Source organism: Actinia tenebrosa, unplaced genomic scaffold (genome assembly GCF_029948245.1).
Source record: "Actinia tenebrosa isolate PJP-AT-01 unplaced genomic scaffold, QUT_ActTen_1.0 PGA_scaffold11__36_contigs__length_13525064, whole genome shotgun sequence".
Classification (NCBI taxonomy): domain Eukaryota; kingdom Metazoa; phylum Cnidaria; class Anthozoa; order Actiniaria; family Actiniidae; genus Actinia; species Actinia tenebrosa.
The window spans coordinates 10,396,427-10,421,228 of record NW_028292571.1 but is presented as its reverse complement, the minus strand read 5'-3'; the positions used below and the strand labels follow the sequence as shown (position 1 = coordinate 10,421,228).

At 37.1% G+C, this 24,802-nt stretch overlaps 1 protein-coding gene across 1 annotated transcript; it reads left to right on the top strand.

Annotated features, from left to right (window-relative positions):
* The first annotated feature begins 10,022 nt into the window (after positions 1 to 10,022).
* LOC116289314 (uncharacterized) lies at positions 10,023 to 23,000 on the top strand. Its single transcript, XM_031696202.2, has 19 exons — positions 10,023 to 10,109; positions 10,434 to 10,589; positions 11,545 to 11,668; positions 11,834 to 11,925; positions 12,757 to 12,840; positions 13,636 to 13,775; positions 13,887 to 13,962; positions 14,353 to 14,394; positions 14,889 to 15,023; positions 16,050 to 16,288; positions 16,703 to 16,784; positions 17,817 to 17,864; positions 18,669 to 18,800; positions 19,079 to 19,317; positions 19,795 to 19,876; positions 20,855 to 20,923; positions 21,146 to 21,338; positions 21,777 to 21,926; positions 22,481 to 23,000. The coding sequence occupies exons 1-19, from the start codon at positions 10,055 to 10,057 to the stop codon at positions 22,872 to 22,874; spliced, it is 2,532 nt and encodes an 843-aa protein (XP_031552062.1). The 5' UTR covers positions 10,023 to 10,054; the 3' UTR covers positions 22,875 to 23,000.
* Positions 23,001 to 24,802: the final 1,802 nt, after the last annotated feature.

Sequence of the window (24,802 nt, the reverse complement as noted above, 5' to 3'; positions counted from 1 at the left end):
CTTTTGTTTTTTGCTTTTAGTATGGCTGGAATTTCAGATTAAATACCGAACACCCGTGTTGCACATGAAAATGCGCTTGCAAAACTAAGGGTTGAATGATGAAATTTGAATATTTGAGAACCCGAAAAAATGTGTTTAACAAAACGTTCCTGTTCGCTTATTAGAACGCGTTTCCATTCATATTTTAGATTTAAAAGACTCATTAACTTTTCTGTAATCAATTCCACAAAAAAACAAGATTTCTCTGGTTTGCTTCATTTTTAAACGCGAGCGCCTTTCGAGACTTACCATTTCACTCGGATGGATTAGGCTGATGAATGAGGGCACGACTCCCAAATCGATTTTCACGATTTTTCAAAATAAAAGTGAAAAATTATCAAAATGCACATCAGTACGTTTATGGGATGGTATTCTACACGTGCGACCAAATATGAAAAAATCGATGTTTTCACTTGGCCGCTAGATGTTTGTTTTACAGACATAGGCCTTAACGTTTTAGTAATATAGCGCGCCGCGCCAGTTCCATATTCCCGATTGGGATATTTTTAGTAAAAGGACCAGGGACTGCAGTTTAAATTTATGCCTCACCCTTAACTCCCGTGCGCCAAAACGTTTCAAACATTTGTTCAAAACAAAGATGTCAAGTCTAGCGTTTTATTAAAATTTGACATCAATTTATGGAATATAAAGAGAAAAGAAAGAGATTATTATTAAAATGCATTAAGTTTATCTAAAAACTAACTTGGATTTATAACTCGAATCATATTAATTATGGAGTGAAAGGTTGGAAACTCCAAATAGAAACACAGCTATTGTTTTGCGTTTGATGTTGAATCGTACCATCATGTGTTACTGAGGTTGTGACAATGAACCAAAAAGGCAAGTATGGCTGAAATGCTCATTTCCTTATTATTTTCACGTATGAAACTTTGAAAGTAAAAACTTTCATTCCATGACCAAAAAACCATGCGAATAAATATTTCCGCGCAGATACAGCTAAGTTACTAGATGATAAATAAGAAAATTATTAAAAAGGGCAATTTCATTTTCAATACTAATTCATATTGATCAGATAGGATTAATTGACAAATAATACATATTTTAAAACGATTTTTAAGGGTAAAAAACTTTTATATCCCCTAATACTGCGAACAAATGGAGAAACTTTTCCTTCACTGTGCACTGTCAACGTCCTATAACAATGGATAAAGACAAACAAAAACATAGAACTCCCCATAACTATGCTCGAATCTAAACTCTAAACTGTGGCTCGGATGAAAAAACATAGTGCAAGCTCAATTTTGAGTTTCCTTGACTACCAAAACCTTGGCTTAAAATCGATCCGATAATGGTTTACTTTCAATTAGAAATAAATAAAAAAATTGACCCTCTTTAACTAGACGACCAATTTGAAGGAAATGAGGGTTTTTCGACTTTTCTAAGTGTGATATCTCTACTTCGTATTCGGAGTAGAAGTAGAGACTAAAATTCCCCGTGTATATTCACCCAGGCATTCGGTGAATCACATATTGTGGAGTAGTACAACCAGAGCTCGAGTAGACATATATCAAACATTGAGAGTCCCTGTGTCGACTCTTTACGAAAAAAGACTAGGACTTTGACGAGAACCTTTCCTTCTCTTTCCTCCAAAACTTTCTCGATTTTCCCAAAAGTTTTTTCTTTTTTTACTTGTCTTTTTTTTCTTTTCTTTTGTCCTTTACAATCCAAATATGGAATGCGTCATATCATATATGGAGTGAGCTTTACTCCTCCAACTTCGACACTGAACATATAGAGTAAAGCCTGCTGATATGATTTTGGAAAGGTAGACCAAATATCAATCTCCCATTTCAGACTTTGAATATTTATCGTCCCGGAGTTAGAACAGTAAGGGTACGGTAGTGATAGGTATTTTAAAAGAGTGAAATGATTCATCACTATTATAGTGAAATCGCGCGGTATAGAGTTGTCGGTTTGATTATCGAATCGCTATTTCCTGATTTAGGTGCGATCCATTTGTTTTCCATTTTCTGTTTTACACGTGTCATGATGATAACGAGTTATAAAAAGAATTTTCTCATTGGTCAATACGAAAAGCAGACACGCAGGACGCAAGGGCTGGCACAATTCAGCCAATCAGATTACTTTCGGAGGTCGGAAAGGAAAAAAGATTTATATAAGTAGTTTGATTTTTTTTTTTCATAAGCATATTAATTTTTCAGCATTTTATACTGAAACACAATCGAATCAAAAAAGGCTGCCATCTCAAAACCGTAAATATCAGAAAAAGGCAGCCGTTCGAAGGGCAGAGCGATCTCGGGCCTATGCATTAATTAACTAGCCTACGAGGTCCGGATCTTTAGTTTGGGTGATTTTTGTCAGGTGGTGCACCATGCTGTGGTCCTGGGGTTCAACCAGCGGTTTTTCCCACCATGGCGACAAGATGGTCGAAAAAAAGGGCCCACATGCGGCTCAGGGCGAATCCAGATCCAAAATCGCGGGGTGGAGTGTAATTATAGGTATATTGCGGTTCAGATCTTTTAGTCTGGTGAATTTTGACGGGGGCGCATCATGCTGTGGACCCGGGCTTCGAACCCCGACGATGACCTAGAGCTTAAACAAGTGGCTTAGCTTTGATTGTAACTCAGTTAAATTACGACCGGGAGTGCGTCCTAGTCGCTTAAAAGACATCACGAAAAAAAAAGAAAACGAATGCATGGCTTTCGGCTTCAAGCTTGTAGAATAAGTGAGTGAGGTGAGTGAATACTTTATTTTAACCTCAAAAAAAACAGTTTCATCAATTTACAAATTGTTTTCATGAAAGCGAATTAAAAATATAATACTAATACGTTAAAAATCATAATAAACATTAGAAATATATAATAACAAGATCTCAGCATGCCTTCTAATAATAAAGATAATAATAAACTATGGGTTTTTATGTTAGCGCTTCCCTTGATTCGAAGCGCTTTACGGAAAACAAAAAAATATAATGATGTAATAAACGATGTTCAGTAATTAAATAGGTGTGTTTTCAGTTCTGTTTAAATGTTTAAATGTTTAAGTATACCTTCTAATGACAATAAATACCAAATAAAAATGATTAGGGTCCAACAGAAGGAAGATTCTCCAAGTGTTTAAACTATTGGATAGTCCGATATCGAAAGGAAGGGAGTTCCACACTGTTTGCACCATCATAACTAAGACCTCTTTTTAGGAAGTCAATGCTAGGTTTTGGCCAACTTTTAAGCACTTATCCCTGCCTCGTAAATAAATATGTAGTTTTCTGAAACCCAAAGAGCTCTCTCAAAGATTGAGGTTGCTGACGCGTTAGTGTCTTGTACATAACTATTGCCCGGATTGGGGGTGGGGGGCGGACTCACTTGAAATGTGAGTAGGGGACTCGACGAGGCCTTTGGGTTAGGGTGGGTGGAAATGAGGACTCACTTATACCTTTTAGGGTCTCCGGCTGACTCCGTACCTCTTATGGGTCAGATTTGTTCGTTTTGAAAAAATATCAGACGTCATACAAGAATATGATTGTTGTAAACGTCATTGTCATTTTAATGTGGTCGTATCTTTTAGGGTCTGAAATCAGCATCTCAGTTAATTTATGCGTACGTTTTAGGGTCATTTTCAAAAGCGTCCGTCGAGCCCCCTACCCACTTTTCAAGAGAGTCCCCCCACCCCTCCCGGGAACTATTGCTCTTGTGAATTTTAGTCTGCTAATATTTTATAAAGAAATGATTTCCTATTTAAAATGCATTAACTTTATTAACTTTATCAAAAATCCTCGGATCTAACTCGGGGGACTACCTCGGTGATTCCCCGAATGCCTGAGTGAATATACACAGAGAAAATCTTAATCTCTACCCCCGAATACGAGGTAGAGAAATAACATTAGCAAAATTCGAAAAGCCCTTATTTCTCCAATTTCATCAAATTGGTCGACTAGCTAATGAAGGTCAAATTTTTTTAATTTTCTAATTGGAGAGTAATCCATCATGGATATTTTAAGCCAAAGTTTTGGTAGTCAATTGCAAGGAATTCAAAATTGGGCTGCACTACGTTCATCCAAGCCCGAGTTAGAGTTAAAATCCGAGTTAGTTTTTTGATAAAGTTAATAATTTTAATGCATTTTGATAATACATCATTTCTTTATAAAATATTAACTTATAAGTCTCCAAGCGACGAGGACGTACTCCTGGATCGGAATCGGCTAATTCTGCGTCAGGAATAATGCAGTATTCATGTCAAGCAAAATATTAAGTATATATTATTTTCAGTGGATATTGTGTATTGTCAAGAGAGCATAAATAAGAGAGGTAAACTTCTTAATATCGCGCTGCATGTGGATTCCCAATAAGGCTATTTTTTCAGTAACCTGACGCCGTTTAACTATCGTCTCACCCTTCTCCCGTGCGCCAAAACGGATCAAACATTCGTTAAAATCAAAGATGCCAAGTCTTAGCTAGACATTTTATTGAAATTGGCATCAATTTATAGAATATAAAGGTGAGAGAAAGGACTGTCAAAAGTAAAAGAAAAGCTTAATGTTTCGTGAAATAAAAATCATGCAGCGAAAGCAGTCGTTTGAAATGAATTTGGATATTTTGATGGCGTGGACCGCGTCTGTGTGTTTGAGCGCGCGCGCACGCGTTCTCAAAAGCCAGGACTTTTCGTCGATCTTTATTGTTTTTTTTTTAGACAAAATTTATTATACAAAGCAAAGAGATCAGGATGGGATTAGACAGTACCGACTGTGGAACACCAAAAAACTACTGAATATAGAAATCAAAAGCATTAGGTGAAATTTATGATTTCCCGTTGCATACTTTCACTAATTCGGATGAAGCACAACATTTTTGACTCGCAGGAGTAGGGTGTGAAACGGAAATTAAACTGCATCGGTTACTAAAAATAGCCGCCAATCGGGAATATCACATGGCGCGCGCGATATTACTAAAACAATTCCCTCTCTTATTTATGCTCTCTCGGTGTTGTGATAACATGAAATATGAGCTTAAACAAGTACTTGTGATTAGGAATCAGTTCAATTACGACAAGGAGTGTCTCCTCGTCGCTTGAAGACACCGCGAATGAAGAAAAATTCATGCATGCGGCTTATAAGTTAATATCTTATAAAGAAATGATTCATTGGTAAAATACATTAACTTTATTAACTTTGTCTAAAAACTAACTCGGGATCTAACTCAGATTCTTACTTCAGAACGCAAAGGTGTTTCAGTTATAGGGAAAATACCGTTCATCTCCGATCTCCGTGTAAGGACAAAAAACCCACAAATCCCTAAATGGCCGGAGTCTGAAAAAGTTCAGCATATGCGCCCAATCGAGAATAGCTAGAGCGATTTCATTTTTTCTCCTTTTTTTTTTTTTTTTTTCCTTCTTGTTATAGTTAGCATCACTCACATGCTTTCAGAGGTGCGCCCATCGTGTTAATAAAATAGTATTGCGTGGCAACTTCACACGTCGATACTACACATTTGTTTCCTTATTGTTTAAAATGTTGCAACCAGAATTCATGTTAATTTAAATTCGATTATTTGACAAATCGCACATACTGTGCGGTCAAATGTCAAACTTTTTCAGCGTAAAAACATTCAATTTAGACGTACATTTTGAACGCCTGTGAATTCTAGAAAGGCGCGAGCTAAAATTAGTTTCAACTGCAAAATGTGTGCAGTGCAACCCTAACGTCTTTACACTGAAGAAGTTCTGACATCGGACCAAAATGTGCAATTTTTCTAGAAAAGTAAATCATATCCAGTTGAAATAGCCCACTTCCGAATATGCTTTGCCGTTTTCACGCACAAAGGTTTCCATGCGAGGCTTCTTGCATAATGCAAAGCTATTTATGAAAGGTAAAAAGAAAAGAAAATTACTTAAGCACATAGCCTCGTACTAAAACCTTTGTGTGTGAAAAGTAGACTATTAAAATGTCCTAATGGTTGATGTTTTTTTGTTTTTTGTTTTTGTTTTCGAAATCCGTTATTCACTACTGGTATTCTTTTTTTTTCTACTGACTCGGCTCCTACTGATGGCAAACACTGCTGGATCACAGGATGGGGACGTCTTTCATCAGGAGCGGGGGCATCACCAGATTACCTTCATCAAGTTTCTGTCCCAATTGCTAGCCGTGCTCGTTGTGACAAAGCTTACCCAAATAGGATCCACGATTCTATTATTTGTGCTGGTATTGACCAGGATGGTATTGGTTCATCTTCATGGGGCTACCAGCTGGGTGCGCGGATCCTGGTGAATTTGGTGTCAATGCTAAGATCAAGTTCCTTCTTAACTGGGTGAAGACAGCGATCACAAATAATTAATGTAATATTGCTCTTCATACACCCGTTTTTGATGTAATCGTAAAACTGTAAACAAACGAGGAATAAGAGGAAATACATAATCATTAACAATTTGGCATTTTTGGCGGGAAAATGGCGTCATCAATTTTTGCTGAAAATTGAAACACACCTCAATGGAAAATTCTAACTAGCGCATTTGAAAGAACTGCGCATGAGTAGTTCAAAAATGCAAAACTTGTTCCTTTCTGATATGGGAACCAGAAGATATGTTTTTTTGAATATTCCTAAGCCGCCATTTGTTTCTAAAAATAGTAACTATATGATAGTCAAAATGAGACGTTTTTTTAGCCCTTCTAGCCCGACGTGCTCTGCTTTTCCTTAAAAAGCAGCACGAGAATCGAGAGTCGAATATATAGAATATATAATGTAGTGGTAGGGTGTGTGAGTTACAGTGGGACAATTTAGAAACCAATTTACACAAACTGAATTTGTATCCCACTATGTAGAAAGTGATTTTTTGTTTGTCAGATATTTTTTTAATTAGTAAAAAACAAGAATGATTACCATAGTTTTTCATTAATACAACTAATGAGAGATAGCTACATTTATTTATTTATTATTTATTATCTTTTCCCCATTAGGGCAGGGACACCACAACAGCTTTTATACTTATCACAGTGGAACTGTAGAGTTTTTAGCACGGGCACTGAAGATGGTCGTCACCAGCGTCTTCAGTGGATCTTTACGTCCACCTTATACAGGGTTATATAGTAAAGACAGACGGGGCCTACGGTTTTAAGTCCTGTCCGAGAAGACTTGAAGGTCTAACCATTTGCAAAGGCAGTTACAAAGGCAGCAGCTTCTCCTCCTATTTTAATATCCTGAGTGTTGGTCCGGTCTTGGCTTGAACCACGACCTCCCGCATAACAGACCGACGCTCTTACCAACTGAGCTAATCGGGTTGCGGTTAAAAACATTCGTGGACACTTTTAGTTTGTCCCAGGTTATTATTTTTTGAGCTTTCTACAGTTTTAAACCCTATAAATGAACTAATGAATTCAAATACACCGAGCGATCAAAACTAACATCTCATTTCCAATCGATTAGCTCAGGGGGGGGGGGGGGGGGGGGGGGGGGACTATTCGGTACGAGCTAGTGTACACACTATAAATTCTTGATATTATTTATCAAGCTTTCATGTAGGAGCTTTTTTTTTTGATTTTCAAGAGTTTATTGATATATTCTGTAAATTTAGATATGATCACGAAATAAAGATTGCAAGTTTGTTAAAAACAAGGAGAGATTGAAAAAAAGCCTTACGAAAGACAGATTAATTTGCTTGTCATCAAATATTCTTTTCTTGATGAGGTTGTAAAACTAGTTCAACATTTCAGCTGTATTTACAATTTGCAGTCATTAAACTTTCTCAAACTCATTAATAATCAATAAGCTTAGCGATTGATAAAAACATTGTATTTGGTCAGATGAATGGGTCGAGTTTTGATAACTGATCAAACACTGATCAAAACCCAATGATGGCCAATAGGTGCACTGAGAAATATCCTAATGTGAAATTTTCGTATAATTGCGTTTCTATACTCTTACCTTGAAATAGACTTACATATAATTTTATCACACTTTTTTAAACGTCGAAAGCAGGCTTTTTTGCAATTTTTAGTCTTTGGCTCAATTGCTAAATGACCAGTCTTGTCAGCTGGTTAAATAACCCATGTTTACAGTTGGGGCTTTCATCGTCAAGAGATTTTGTACTTGACTCTGTGTAAAGTACTGTTATTCTTCCACTTATGCAAAAGCCCACCTTTTTGAAGCAAGTTACACAAAGCTACACAAGCGTCAACAGTTCTGATTGACAACATGGCACTCATTTATAGTGACTATAAAGAATGAACAAATATGGTTGTGTCTTTTATATTCTTTGTTTGATCAGATTTCAGAAGTACATGAGATTGATTGACTATTGTAACACTTGATTGAAGATAAAGAAACAGTGAAAGGGGGGGACAAGCTGGTGTTCAATTTAAACAATTACAATCAACTGCAAAATCATTTTCGTGTTACAAAAAATTAAAAGAAAAAAAAAAAAAAAAAAAAAAAGAAAAAAGAAAAAGAAAAAAAGATGATACCGAAATGGTACATAAGAAATACCTTAAATAAAGCATAGAGGCGTTCATCACATGTTTTTTTTATCGACTATGTATCTCAAATACAACAGATGATAATTATGTCATTGCCCAGAATACCTTTCGGTCCCACTTTCTAGGTTATAAGTTTTGGACCTGACAATGATTTTGCAATCGAAGTTTTTATCGGAACGTCGGCCATCTTGAATTATATTGTTTTAATAAATACATTATGAGATGGCGATAGGGCAATTATTGGAGATTAATCTTATAAGCACAGCTTTCGGGGTATCTTTTGATATAAATTTACGCTTTTCAATAAGAAACACATCTAAAAAGCAATGGAACTTGCTGGTAGTTGAAACAATATGTCATACACCAAGACTCCAATTTATTTGAAAACCTACTCCCGCTATTCTATGTTTAATAAATTTTATTATTTTTCTCCACTGCATATTATGATTCAAGATTTCCACCGTATCAGTAAAACGGGGTATTAAGTTCATACACATAATTGCTGGAACGTTCTGACATGTAAAATAAAAAATAACCAAAATAACGAAATAGCGGGAAACTGATTAAAAATTTAGACAAAATTTAAACAAAACAGGAATATTTTTTTCATTGTTTTGCAGACATCAGCATTTTTCGCTATATCTTTAATGAAATATGCAAAAAACAGTCATTCTCATCAATCAAAGAGGCCTCATGAAAAAAAAAAGCAATTAACTAATCTTATTTGCTAGTTTTGTTATTAGAAATGATGTTTCTGCAATAAGGTGTACACATTTCTGTTTTCAAATACACTAAGGTTAATTAAACTCCTCTTATTCAAACAACGTCACTTCATCCATTCCTTAATCAAAATAATTTTCCAAATATCTTCAAAAACGACTGAATTAGCTTTTACTCGTGTCCTACAATATTTCCAAAACTATATTTTTTATATGTATTCTAAACACGTATTGGTGAATAGTAATAGCCACTACAGATGATACACCATGCATTTGAGTATTTCAGGTCGGAGCCTCTGAAGCCCCGTTTACACTAGCGATTTTTGCTGCGATTTTTGCTGCGATTTTTTTTTACAATTTGGTCCATAATAAATAATGGTAAAGAATTTACTTGTAAAGTTTTTTTCAGGATACCAAGATTTTCCTAGACGAATGTCTCTTGAAGGATGAGACAAAAGATTCCATATTTCCTAAAATTGCCACAAAAATCGCAGCAAAAATCGCAGCAAAAATCGCAGCAAAAATCGCAGCAAAAATCGCAGCAAAAATCGCAGCAAAAATCGCAGCAAAAATCGCAGCAAAAATCGCAGCAAAAATCGCTAGTGTAAACGGGGCTTGAGAGGTAGAGCGTATTTACCAGCACTCCACACCTAAATCAATAAAATCAAGTCCCTACTTTAAACCATTGTTTTAAACTTACACCTAATTTTTGAAAACAGATTCCAATTACGAGACCCTGTCGATACTCTGGTGATAAGCCAAACATTAAACAACCACCCCCCTGATATGAGGATGATATTGAATATAAAAAGGATCATATCTCACGGTTCTAGGTACATTCTTTTCGGACACCATGAAGATAGCTGTGTTAGCTCTCCTCGTGGCTTCAGCCCTTGCTGGATTTGAAGGTAACAATCTCCGTCTTTTGTGCATCGTTTTTTATCTTGTATATATTTTTAATTATTATTTTTTATTTTCATGGGTTTTAATTTTTTTTCCTTCGAAAAAATCAACTGCTGAGTATTGAACAGAATAAAATAAATAGAACCCAACTGAGGCAGATTTTTTAATCTGCTTATACACTCGATGTAGCATACACTTAACATATTAATAGATCTTTACCGAGTGACAAAATCACATTTCATAAATAGAATATTATTTATTATTTTACTAACTTGCTCTTTTTTTGGATGATTTAACATATTTACGATCGAAATTAATATCTACAATAGTAAATCGAGAAATCGAAGATCCGGACCTGTTTGAGGGAGACATCAAACTAACTGAAGGACAAAGAGCAGAACTGGAGACGAGAGGAGAAAGAGCATCCATCAACTACAGACTATGGCCTAATGCAGAGATTGTCTACGATGTTGAAGCCTCTATTTGTGAGTTGTACTGGATCGTAAATAATTATTACAATTAATGCTATCGAACTATAAAGAGAATTGGATTTGCTCTGGGGTTTGGGTTTGATATCCTGCACTCGGTATCACATGAAAGGAGAGTTTGTTAGGTCTCTCCCTTGGTTCCAAGGGTTTCACTCCGTGTTCAGCAGTTTTTCTCCATCCGGAAACTTAATAAACTAAATTCCAATTTATGGGATTCTACCAGCTCACTAGATAGACCGTGCTGACGAGGCCCAATACAGGCCGAAACTGCTGTCCACGGTTTCTAGTTGAACTGGCTTATTTTATGCGAATTGAAGTTGTGAAAGGCCCATTCGCCCTTTTCTTCAGTTGTTTCATACAAGGCTCGTAATTTACCTATTACGCATGTTGTTATATGATTTCCGAGCCCATCCCACACGGCATACCGCCTCATCTCTCATAAATTCCAATTCGATCTGTGATTAAGCCATTTCCTGACTTTGATCAACCCAGTGCTTGTTTCAGGGTTCAATCTGTGAGTTAGCCATGCCCTGACTTAGATTAGTCTAGAGATTGTTTGAGGGTTCAATCTGTGAGTTAGCCACACCATGTAACTTAGATCAGCCCAGAGGTTGTTTCAGGGTTTGATCTGTGAGTTAGCCATTCCCTGACTTAGATCAGCCCAGAGCTTGTTTCAGGGTTCAATCTGTGAGTTAGCCACACCATGTAACTTAGATCAGCCCAGAGGCTGTTTCAGGGTTTGATCTGTGAGTTAGCCCTACCCTGACTTAGATCAGCCCAGAGGTTGCTTCAGGGTTCAGAGTTAGCAATGCCCTGAATTAGATCAGTCCATAATATGTTGTTTCAGGGATTGAGATGTGAGTAACCCGTGCCCTGACTTAGATCAGCCCAGAGGTTGTTTCAGGGTTTCCTAGCTTATTTTATCAAACGTTTTCTTTTTACCTTTTCGCAGCTAGCGAGCCTCGAGCTATGGCCAGGCTGAACGAAGCCATTGCTGAGTACCACCAGAAGACATGCATTCGCTTCAAGAAGAGAACAACAGAGACAGCATACGTCTCCGTGTTCAAAGGAAGCGGGTAAGGAATTAAATATTGGACTTGATGCAACGCAACGAATGTTCCATGACCTTGCCAGAGTTTTCTCATTTCTCTCTAAATCGATCCATACTAAATACTGCAGTCATTGGTTATATAGTCAGAGTCAGTGATTATAGCATTTACCTCTGCTTTGACTGCCAACAGATGCTGGTCATATGTCGGGCGCACTGGAAGAATGCAGCAGTTATCTCTGGCTAGTGGATGTTGGTACAAAGGAATTGTAATACACGAATTTGGCAAGTATCTTGTTTTTGGAGTAAATTTTTCTTCATAAGATACTTTTTTTAGGTCAGGTGGTAGCAATGCTGTAATTGAAACTTGTTTTTGCAAGTTTAGCCTTGCGCGCATTTATGGATTTTTAGTACAATATTTACCAAAATCATACACATGAATTATGAAGGTCTATTCTTAGCTTGCAGCCATGACTCATGACTCAAATAATTTATTTTATTTATTTGCAATAATAAAAACAATGTATATATATATATACATATTAGCAATATGCAAAATAGCTTTTATATCGATATATCGATACAAATGAGTTTTGCGAATTTTTTTGCAAACCACAGTGTGTATATATCCGTTGTAATATCAAGGTGTGTAGTTCCATGGGTTAGTCGACAAGACTGTTGGCAGATCATAAATTTAGATGGGCATATATCACACGGCGGCCATGTTTATTCTCAATAGAATAAAAACCTTTGCTTCCCCAGCATAAATTAATTCTCAAGCGTTTGAATTTGAGGCTATGCGTGGTGGAATCTATATCTATATATCTCTCTCTCTCTCTCTCTCTATATATATATATATACATCTGTATAAACATATATATATTACACTAATTCTTCGATCCGTTTAATTTGTTTGAGCGATAGTCTTGGATTATTTCCTTTCGTATGAAGCGATGGAAAAGCGTAACCATCCCAGGCGTCTTTGCGAAACAAACCTATTTTCAGTTCGTTTCTAAAAGAGTTGATGCACACACATATTAAAGACTAGTTTTCTCTAGTGTCGAATTACTGACTTGGTTTATTTGTTCATTTTTTTTCTCCATCATTTTTGCGCAGGTCATGCTCTTGGTTTCTTCCATGAACAGTCTCGTCCAGATCGAGATAACTACGTGGAAATCAAATTTGAAAACATCCGAGCAGGTAAGACCTATTCTTTTGTTGTGCCTCCTGTCATGACTACCATCACGTGATGGTGCAAAGACTCTATATCTACCAGAAGCAGCTACCTCATTGGTATGCTACTAAGAGCCAACATTATAGTACGCTATTTGATATTTACAAACTTAGCATAGCGAGGTGTTATTCTTTTGCCAATCATTTTCACAATAGTTTTTGCTAAGTTGTTTTAACAGCAAATCGATCTCTTGTTGCCATATTAGTGATAAGCGCCTACGTTAAAGTGCAAATGAACCCTTGGACAATACTTTCAGTACTGATTCTACATGAAGTAAATAGTTGAATGGTAAAATATTTCTTGATTTGAGTGATGCGTTTCTAAGTTATGAAGGTTTATACTTCCAATATGCTAATGAGTGTGACGTCTATTAAGGCTTACTTAAATATACAAAATCGAACTGGTTCATAGATACAGTATTTAAAAAGCATCATTATTTTACTCATGGTTTACAAGAAAGCTATTTAATTTTTTTATTTTCAAAATGGCCAGAATTTAGTATTACTAGTTACAACAAAAACACTCAAATACCTTACCTGACGTCATCATCATTAACATATTGGAAGTATAAACTTTCATAAGTTAGAGACGCATCACTCAAATCAAGAAATATTTTACCAATCAACTATTTACTTTATGCAGAATCAGTACTGAATGTATTGTCAAAGGGTTCATGTGCACTTTAAAACGATGTAGCTAGTATAAACTAAAATTTACTTATCAGTACATACACATATTTATTTTCTTTTTGCATACTGAAGGCAGAGAAGGAAACTTCAAGAAGCACTCTTCAGGTATTAACTCCCAGGGCACAACATACGATTATGGTAGCGTGATGCATTATGGGTCAAGAGCTTTCTCCAAGAATGGAAAGCCTACAATAGTATCCAAGAAAGCAGGGGTATGTACGAAGATCATTATTATTAATTATTAGAGATTTATAACCAGTTATTCAGTGGTACCCAATTATCATTGCAAAACTGAACTCATATGTTTGTTTTAATTGTAAAAGGTAACTCTTGGACAAAGAATTGGTTTAAGTTCTATTGACACCATCCAACTGAACAGATTGTACAAATGCGGAAATGGTGAGTATATGGGGCGAGCTTGGTGAATGGATAAATGCACGGTTAGCGTGGGCTGCTACTCCGCAACCACCAATGTGACCCGGGTTCGGGTTCGATCCCTGCCGTTGTGCACCATCACGTGCCCATGCCCATAATACAGCTTGAGCTGTAACAGAGTTGTATCAGAGACAAGTATATTTCCACAAAGTCAAGTTAAAAAAGTATTTTCCACAAAAGGTAGTGGCTAAGCAATGTATTTAAGCATGTTTTAAGTTCTGCATCTCATTTGATATCTTGCATCTCATTAGGTATCTGTATAAATGTATACTACAACCTTTCTGCAATCAAGTGTGTGCGTATATTACCAAGAAAACACTTCATTAAAATATTGAAAATAATTTATACTTGCAGTTGTCACGCCACCTCCACCAGTCACGTCAGCCCCATCAGGAGGTTAGTATGTGTAAAATACAATCAATGTCAAAAAACGTTGAACGTTGTTGTTGAACGACCAGCCTTAAGCTTACGCGACTAGACCGAAAGGGAGTAAAGGTTGAAATCACATAAGGTGAACTGCATATTTGATTATGTAAAAAAAATAGACTCTAGATCTGCTATCAACTTTTTTTTCCGCGATTACATTTCGGAGGTAACTTGACATGACTTTACATGAATTTTTTTTTTTTTTTTTTTTCTTTTCATAATTTGGGAACGTCTTTGACTGAATACGATTCATAACGACCTTTGTATTCATTTCGCGTAGAATAGAGCCTTGAAGAAATACATATGATTGGTTAATGCTCGGCATCATAGTAAGCATGTCATTAAGCATGAACAAATAATTCAAAGATATTAATTAATCCCTTCTGGGATTTCTAGCCATTGTTCCTTTTGGTCCAACTGATTCAACCCAGCAATACTTATTTTACATTTTTTTTAATATTCAGGTTTCGTCTGTGATTTTGAACGGGATACCTGTGGATTTACTCAGAGCACCAGTGACAAGTTTGATTGGACGAGGCGCAGGGGATCCACTCCGTCAAGTGGGACTGGACCGAGTGGAGACCACACCACCGGAAATGGTAGGTTTTTTAAAAAAATTAATTAATTTCTTTTAAATATTATCTTATTTATAAACAAACATAAACCATGATTACACATAACAAACAATACAAATAATTACAAATAGTGGTTACAGACGGTGCTACGGGCTTACTTGTCTTAATTCAGATAATAGTTCTTGAAGATTTTGATATTTATTTACATGAGAGTGTAACTTGCCTTTTTTTCTGGAAATTGTTTTTTCTATTTTTTCATATTCTAAAAGTTTCATTTGAAATATAATAATATTTGGCCTAGAGCCTCTAATTCTAGCATTATATAATACATATTTATATAATAGAAAAAGAAATTCCTCCATTACATTTATACTTCCTCCTAATATTACGTTTTTTAAATTAAATTCAGGTAATGTTATATACGCTTTTTTTAACCAATCTTTTATCTTAGAAAACAGTGTGTTTGAATATTTGCATTTGGTAGGTGTCTTTTTGAAAATGACTCCAACGTATTTTTTTTTAAATAACTCGGTCGTAACGATGTCAACCACGTCACACTCGGATGTTTTTAAATTTAATTAACATATGCAGTAACTTAGTATATGTAAAAGGAATCCATGCTGTCCAATTGAGAAATAATTGGACGAGGAAAATTCCGAGGACTGACAAAATTGGATGAGTTCGTAGGCCGAGTTCTATTTGGCAGTCAGAGGAATTTTTCGATTCTAATTATTTCATGATTGGCCGGGAGCATGAAATCCCATTACCTATTAATTATATAGCTGCCTAATTAATCCCATATCAACAAGACCTGTCCAATTAAGAAAATAATTGAACAGTTACCTATATGGGATTAATGAGAAACTGTATAATTAAATATTTAATAGTGTATCCGCAACTTTTTTACTCGCGTTTGCAGTATCGGGCTTACTTTCTAACAGTGGGTTTCACAATATTGTATTCTCCTGTCAGCTTAATGCAGAGCAATAATTTATCACTTTAAAAAAAGTAGTTCCTAAAATTGGGGGTTATATATATTTAATATTCCAGGTTACTACATGTACATTGAAACATCTTCTCCCAGAGTCCAGGGTGATAATGCTGTAATCGAGAAACAAGTGACGCTCACTGGCAACGAATGTCTAAGGTTCTTCTATCAAATGAATGGCAATGATGTTAACACTCTGAACGTGTATGTTGGTAACACAAAGGTGTTTAGCAAGTCTGGTAGTCAAGGGCAACCATGGAAGGCTGCTGAAGTACGCCTAGCTCAAAGTGGATCTCAAAAGGTATCTATGCGATTTCCTAAATGGTGCCATAGATACGAACTATGTTCCCGACGAGCGTTTAGTATAAACGCGTTGACAACCTAATTCAATATGAATACTGACTTCCAACTATTTATTTGAAATATATAGAGTGTCGTGTTTGTCTGTATTTTATGGTTAAAGGTGACCTATGTGCCGTCTTAATTCATAGTCTTGTTTTCTCTTGTGGTGAGCTATTAATATCAGTCGTCGTCATTACTGGAACAAAGCATTATTGTATAGCCCCCTGATACACCATAATGTATTGCGATCCAAAATGGCCACAGTATCGTCGAAGTAGTCCATATTTGATTGGCTTAGCTTTTAGCTATTCTTAATGCTCATAACACAGAAATATATATATTTGTGTAAGAAATTTCTTTTAAAACAATTTAGATCAGATTTGAAGGAACACGCGGTAAATCATGGCGAGGAGATATTGCTATTGATGATCTTTCAATCACTCGATGCAGTGGAGGTAAGAGAAAAGGACATTTCATAGTGTATCATTAATATTTCAATAGACTGAGGTCCCGTCCACACTATGCGGATAAATTTGATTCCGAATTTTTATTTATTCGGTTAAGCCTACCGTCCACACTAGTCCGGGCGAATCCCAAACAATTTTTCACCGAAAACGATTTTTTTCGAATACGGTCTCCAGAGTGGAACAATTTGAAAACGCCAGCTAGCCCTATTAGTGTGGACGGAGAACATTTCGTACCCGAAATTTTTTGAATACGATGACGTCATGATTGTCATGGGATCATGGTGGGAAGGCTAAAAATTCACCGCGGGCTCAATTTCAGCTTCGATGAACATGCTCAGATCGGACTAGTGTGGACGGCAAACATTTTATCCGTTTTCATGTGTGGACGGAAAACTTTTTTTTCGGTTTCGGTGTGAAAGTTGCGGATTCAAATTTATCCGGCATAGTGTGGACGGGGCCTGAGAATTTGAACCATCACGTGACAGTGGCATCCAAGACAGCGATCTCAAATATCGGGTCGTTTTCTCCATGCGAAGCTGAATTACTTTCCATGAAAACCATATTATACCAAATGTTTTTTGGGGATGCAATCACATGACTTAAAATTCCTTGAAATATAGATCCCATTGAAACAGCCGCCATGTTGGTTTACATGACAAGAAAAGCTAATGAGGAATGCTTTGTTATCGTCAACCAACATGACAGCTATGACGTAACATTGCAACCCAATAATTTTTCCTGCCTTCTTTCGTTGTTGTCATCATGCAATGGTGCAAAGTCTGCCTGAATTTATATTCAAAAACCAATCAGTATTGAGTGCAAACAGTCAATAGCTATAATTTGTGATTTTTTGAAATTATAAAAGCCACTGAATTTGAAAGAAAAAAAATTTTTTATCATCACTCCTTCCTTTCCTTCCAACCTTCCTCCATCCGTCCATCCATCCATTTGTTCTTTCCAGTTTCATAAGGTGTTTCTAATAAACACGTTTTGTTTTTCTTTCGTTGTACAAAAAAAAAGTTCCACCCACGCCACCAGTAGCATCCACGCCACCACCAGTACCGTCAGGTGAGCTAGACATTACAGCATTAACCAAATAGAGGGTAGATCTATTTTAATAGAGAGTTTTAGATTTACGTTCACGGTAAACGTGAAACTTCAGTTAAACAGTAAAAAAATTCTTTTAAATTACTGAAAAAGAATCGCAAAAAAGTCCAAGTAGTAGAAAAACAAAAGAGTATTTGCGCTTGCTGAGAAGGTTTGTAAAAGGTAAAAAAAAAATGCACGAAAACTATGAAAACGTGGTCACGTTTGCAGTCTGCGGGCGGGGAGAAAAGAAAGTCAATCTAAAGCTCTCTAATATACTAATTATACCCGCTGAAACAACCTTTGGGATGGCATAAGTAAAGGCATGGCTGATTCATATATCTTACCTTGAAACTACATCTGAGCCGTTTGTCATGCAGGGCACGACTGACTCACGAATCCAATCCTGAAACAACCTCTTGGCTGATCTAAGCCAGGGCATGGCTAACTCAACGATCAAACCCTGAAACAACCTCTGGACTGATCTAAGTCAGGGCATGGCTAACTCACAGATCAAACCCTGAAACAACCTCTAGGCTGAGATAAGTCAGAGCATGGCTAACTCACATATTAAACCTATAAAACAACCTCTGGGCTGATCTAAGTCAGGGCATGGCTAACTCACATATTGAGCTCTACAACCCCTGGCTAGCGGCTTACCACCTTTGAGTTTCTTTTATGTACCGGGTGCTGTCCTGGCATAACAGTAAACCGCGGTATATTCGAAATTAAATACGTTACGTGGTATACAAAGAACGTAACATTTCTTTCGCGCTTTGTCTCCAGGTTTCAAATGCGATTTTGAGAGGGACTGTGGATTTGCTCAACGAAAAGACGATAAATTCGATTGGACAAGACGACAGTATGGCACACCATCTAGCCAAACTGGACCAAGTGGAGACCACACTACAGGAAAAGGTAAATTGTCTTAGAGACGGACAGACGGACAGACGGACAGACGGACAGACGGACAGACGGACAGACGGACAGACGGACAGACGGACAGACGGACAGACGGACAGACGGACAGACGGACAGACGGACAGACGGACAGACGGACAGACGAGAATGTCGTATACATAAGCGCGTAACAATGAAAACAGTTTCAATTGCAAGTTTTTTACAAAATTGTTATTGTTATTAGGTTTCTATGTGTTATAAAGTGACTCATATAAATTTCATATTTATTTCAATAGGCTACTACATGTATATCGAGGCTTCTTATCCCCGCGTGAAAGGCGATAATGCTATCATTGAGAAGAGGGTCACTATCAGCAGCAACCAGTGTTTGACCTTCTATTACCACATGTATGGTTTCCACATTGGTACTTTTAACGTCTTTGTCGGAACTTCGAAAGTTTTCACTAAAAGCGGACCCCAAGGGAACAAGTGGATCAAAGGCAGTGTTCGATTGTCACAAACAGGAACACAAACAGTTAGTACAAACCAATTTTTATCTTCATGCACTACTCTATTCAATATCAGTATCAGGTCTGTGTCGGAATTACAACTGCGAGCCTGTAATAATGCCATGCAACTTGAACATGACTGTTGTACTAACATTTGAAATCAACGCAACCCTAATTAATTCTAACTTGTTAGAGTGGAGATCAAGGTAATACATGGACTGTATAGCGGCTGCCAGAGGCGCCTTCACATGCTTTCAGCTCGACTCTGTTGAGCTGCGCCACTGCTGTAGTCAAGGTGGTGACTAGCGGTAACACGTTTTAAAAAGTAGACAAGTATTGTAAGTGGTGTAGCTTGATATCGTCCGTTATCTAGACCATGTGTTGGAATCTGCTAAAGTCGTAAGCTGAGGCAGATAATATCCCCTAAGTCTCGATAATTTACTTAAAGCTGTCAGATTTCATGGTATACCATTATTCTCTCTCTTTTTTGTATGTCACTTCAGCTATCGTTTGAAGGCATTCGGGCTAAAGAGTATTCTGGTGACATCGCTATTGATGACATATCTATCGGCAACTGCGACTCAGGTAAGCTTAACCTCACCTTATTTTTATGGCCGGTTTAGACGGTACGATTTCCGCCTACAACTATCATATACAACACGCTCGCGCCATCCAATAACTGTAGTCGTAGCGTGTAAATTAAGCCTACAACTCGCTTACGACCTTCGCGTGCAACATGAAAAAGTCGTAAGATTTAAAACTTTTTAAAAAGCTACGACAATCGTATGTGTCATGGCGCGAGCGTGTTGTATACGATAGTTGGAGGCGAGAATCTAAATCGGCCTTAAAGAAATTCAAGGCAAAGTGTAAAGCTTACAAGTTTAAGGAAATCGTACTGCGTAGCAGTCGCGATCGATGATTTTTAAGAGGGTTTGCCAAAACAAAATATCCGCCACGTTGAAGAAAAGCTGGTGCTATCGATTACACACAAGGGGGAGGCGGGGGTTACAAGAAACCATTTCTGGATCCGCAACACATTTTTTCCCTTAAACATCTGAACCACTTTTACGAAGCTAAATAATAAATATAATTTTCTTAAAATGTAATTCTTGCGTTATTCTTGCTAGTTCAAAGGTCGCAAATTCCGAGATTGCTCGCAAATTTTGTTTATTTGTTTGTTGTTGTTGTTGTTTTTTTTGTTTTTTTTTTGTTTTGTTTTTTCTTTTTTTTTGTTTTTTGTTTTGTTTTTGTTCTGGTTTTTGTTTTGTTTTTTTTTCTTTATGTGACATTATTTTTAAACGCATTATTTATCTAAATATAAATATATCCGAACTGGATTGCTTAACTAAAGATTGCCATTGTTGAATAAAAATATATCTTTTTTATCTTAGGCGCAACGGTTTCCAAATATGCCTTTCAGGACACGTTTTATTTTCTTTAGAATAAATTTGTTTGAGTTGTATCGAAATTCATGTGTCTGTTCATGAGAAGCTGGTCTGGAACTGGACAACACAATAATTAATGAAATTGAATGAAGCTTGTCTCTTGTCTTTCATATTGCAGTACCAACTCCGCCTCCACCCACTCAGCCCCCTACACCACCAGTTGTCACTGGAACCTCACCTCCTTTAGGTAAGTTTACAACTAACATTTACCAAGCTACAGGCTGATTAGCAATTCTGCTTGTCACGCAACGCTTCCCTCCCCCAAAAACGTAAGACGGAAACGTTGCGTGACAAACATTAAAAACGACGTCAAATGTCAAATGTACACCACTATGGCTGCTATGACGTTATGTAAAAACGCCCTGTATATAAAAATGACTAGTTTATATTGTTTTGATAACTATTTCAGGTTCATGTGGTGTCCGTCCACACACGAGAATCGTAGGAGGCACGGCCGCTAAACATGGTGACTGGCCTTGGCAGGTTCAGTTAAGAACTACATCCGGGTTCCCATACTGTGGTGGATCTTTGATTCATCCTCAATGGATTCTCACCGCTACTCACTGTGTCTCTGGGAAATCAGCAAGCTCCATCGTCATCAGGTAAGTATTGGAAAATAAGAATGAAAATCATCTAGCACCGAGTGAGAGCCGGGTTTGTACGGGGCATTTCAGTCGTCGGTTCTTCATAAGAACTGTTTCAGCAAACGTTACGCTTTTTTTCAATTTATATCATGCAACGGTTTATTCCTAGTATATTAATTAGTTGTTTGAAAATCACTGCAATGCACCAAAGGATTGTTTTTATGAGACGCCATAATGACATAGGGAAATTTAAAAAAAAAATTGAATTAAAATATGAATTTAATTTTAATTTTAATTGAGCTTAAAAGTTTAGTACTTTCTATTCTGCTCTACCGTTAGATATACCTAAAATACGGGGTTTTTTCGTGCATTTACCCTATTCATAAATTATCCTGAATTGATTTACGCTCTAAATCTTTGTTACAATCCTTTTATTCTTTTGTTGTTTCTTTTCAGGCTTGGAGCGCACAGACGCGTCCAGACTGTTGGCACAGAACAGGATATTAAGGTATCCAAGGTTATTACTCATCCTAGTTACCACAAGCCAAAGTCGTACTCTCATGACATCGCCTTGTTGAAGCTTGAGAAACCTGCTCTACTCAATCGGTGAGTTACCTTATCATGTTGAGAATTGTGTGTATAGAGCGTTTTCACTCACTTGAGAAGGCAGCCATATTGGTGTACCAAATAATAGAAACTTTCTGCACAGTATTTGCATAAAAACAGAGTTCAATTCCCGGAGGATAGAAAATGTATTGTTTTGGTACACCATAATGGTCACGTGAAAACGCTCTATACGACGAAAGCAACATATTAATAAATATTGAAAGTTATAAATTTCATCTTTAATTTTCTGCCTATTCCTAATGCAACGGGGTGATATGCCTCTTTTCGTTGGGTGTAATGTTTTCCTATTTCAGACCACGTACCATCTTCTTAGTGATTGAGTTTATTTGAGTTAAATCCATATTGATGTACCTTTTTTACTAAACCATTAGAGACATGATACTTTAGAGACATATGATTTTTTTGGGAAAACATTACATCCAAGCTAAAAAACTATAGCGCGTCGTGCTTCTCCTTACACTTATTTAATATACCAACTAATATTATGATATTTAAAAGACTGAGCTGCCGGATTTTTTTTTTCTCTTTCGTAGAAATGTCAACCTGGTGTGTCTGCCTGAAACTGACCCGGCTCCTACTGATGGCAAACACTGCTGGATCACAGGATGGGGACGTCTTTCCTCAGGAGGTGCATCACCAGATTACCTTCAACAAGTTTCTGTCCCCATTGCTAGCCGTGCTCGTTGTGAAAAAGCATACCCAAATAAGATCCACGATTCTATGATTTGTGCTGGTATTGACCAGGGTGGTATTGACTCATGCCAAGGAGACTCTGGTGGACCAATGGTCTGTGAAAATGGAGGTCGATTCTTTATTCATGGGGCTACCAGCTGGGGTCATGGCTGCGCGGCTCCTGGCAAATTTGGTGTCTATGCTAAGGTCAAGTTTCTCCTTCCATGGATAAAAGGAGAAATGGCTAAGAACTAAAATGTTCTTGAACTAAAATAATTCAATGAAAAGGGATGAAGAAAAATTAAACGTTAAAAGCTTAAGAAATTAAAGAAATTTATTGATTAAGCTGAGATATGAATAATAAAAAACATGACCAAGAAATGTGTTTTCGTATTTAACTGAAATATTATGCAATAATATTGCCCTTGCAAGAATCAAATAAGAAGGAGCTTGAATACCTTCAAAACGTTTTTGACGATACCAACGTTTTAAAAGTTAGAGTAAAAATAGAAAGTAATAACGGCCAAAACGTCTGTACTAGCCATTAAAGGTTTGAGATCACATCAATTATAAAAACAGTCCTTTCACTGGATGTGAAAGTTTAATGGTCTAATGGGGTTCGCGTCGAGTGAACGGAACCTTTTTCAATTACGAAAAATGTCCTTTTACAGGATGTAATTATTTATTGAAGATTCGGTTTATCTGTTTAATTTGTTCTTCTTTTTAGACGAGGGGGCATATGAGTTCCTTCAAAAGAAATACGCGCCTCAATGGCTTCGAGTTTTTACATTATTTTGCAACAAGTTAAGTGATCCGATTCTGATATTATGCTACATTTTATAAGTATTTTGGCTAGAAAAAAACTACAAATAAATGTGAGTTACATATAAAATATAGATTGAGACGCATGTATATCTTTGACTTTGCTTCAGACGATCTCATCTCGGCTTCTACCTCACTCATAAATGAAATTCCGGTCTTTTGGAAAATGTTCATTACTTTCAAAATATCGATTAACAAAGGAAATTATAAACAGTCTTTACACCAGACCAGACCAGACCAGACCAGACCAGACCAGACCAGACCAGACCAGACCAGACCAGACCAGACCAGACCAGACCAGACCAGACCAGACCAGACCAGACCAGACCAGACCAGACCAGACCAGACCAGACCAGACCAGACCAGACCAGACCAGACCAGACCAGACCAGACCAGACCAGACCAGACCAGACCAGACCAGACCAGACCAGACCAGACCAGACCAGACCAGACCAGACCAGACCAGACCAGACCAGACCAGACCAGACCAGACCAGACCAGACCAGACCAGACCAGACCAGACCAGACCAGACCAGACCAGACCAGACAGACCCAGACCAGACCAGACCAGACCAGACCAGACCAGACCAGACCAGACCAGACCAGACCAGACCAGACCAGACCAGACCAGACCAGACCAGACCAGACCAGACCAGACCAGACCAGTCCAGACTATTTTGTTTATGTCTCAACGTAATCGTTCGAAGCCTTTCATGCCTAGGACAGATGTACACAAATACTAATCGTATATCAATTTACAGTTGTAACCAAAGTGTAAACACAGAACTAACTTCTTGTAACGAGGGAAAAAACGTGGGAAAATAAAACAAGAGGAACCAACGAACAAATGAACGAAGGATGAAAATGAGGATGGAAGAAAGCAAACATGGCCTTGAAAACTCTGTTTTGGGTGCAAATTCGTATAACAAATACATATGAAAAAATAGACATTGAGAAAAATATAACCTTACTAGCAAACGCTGGGGAAAAATCCAAGAAGCAGATTTAATTAATTAATTGAAGGAATGAATACTTCAATAAGTTATAAAGAAAAGGGTCGGGGGAAAACATGTAGAAAACCTACACAAAGTGAAGTTCGAAGGACAGAAATCATTGAATCATATGATGGGTTAACTCACACATTGAACCTTGAAACCATCTGGAATAATCCGTGGTGAGAAGTAATAAGAAAATAATTAGAATTTAGATGCTTTAAAAGTCTACACAGTTGGCAATTTAAACGCATTAATCCACCTGTTTTGTTTTATTGCTTCCATGTTTTTATCTATTTATCTATTTTTATTAATTTTGAATTACTTCTAACTTTGTAAATTGTAAAGACTCAAAATTGTATTGTCGTT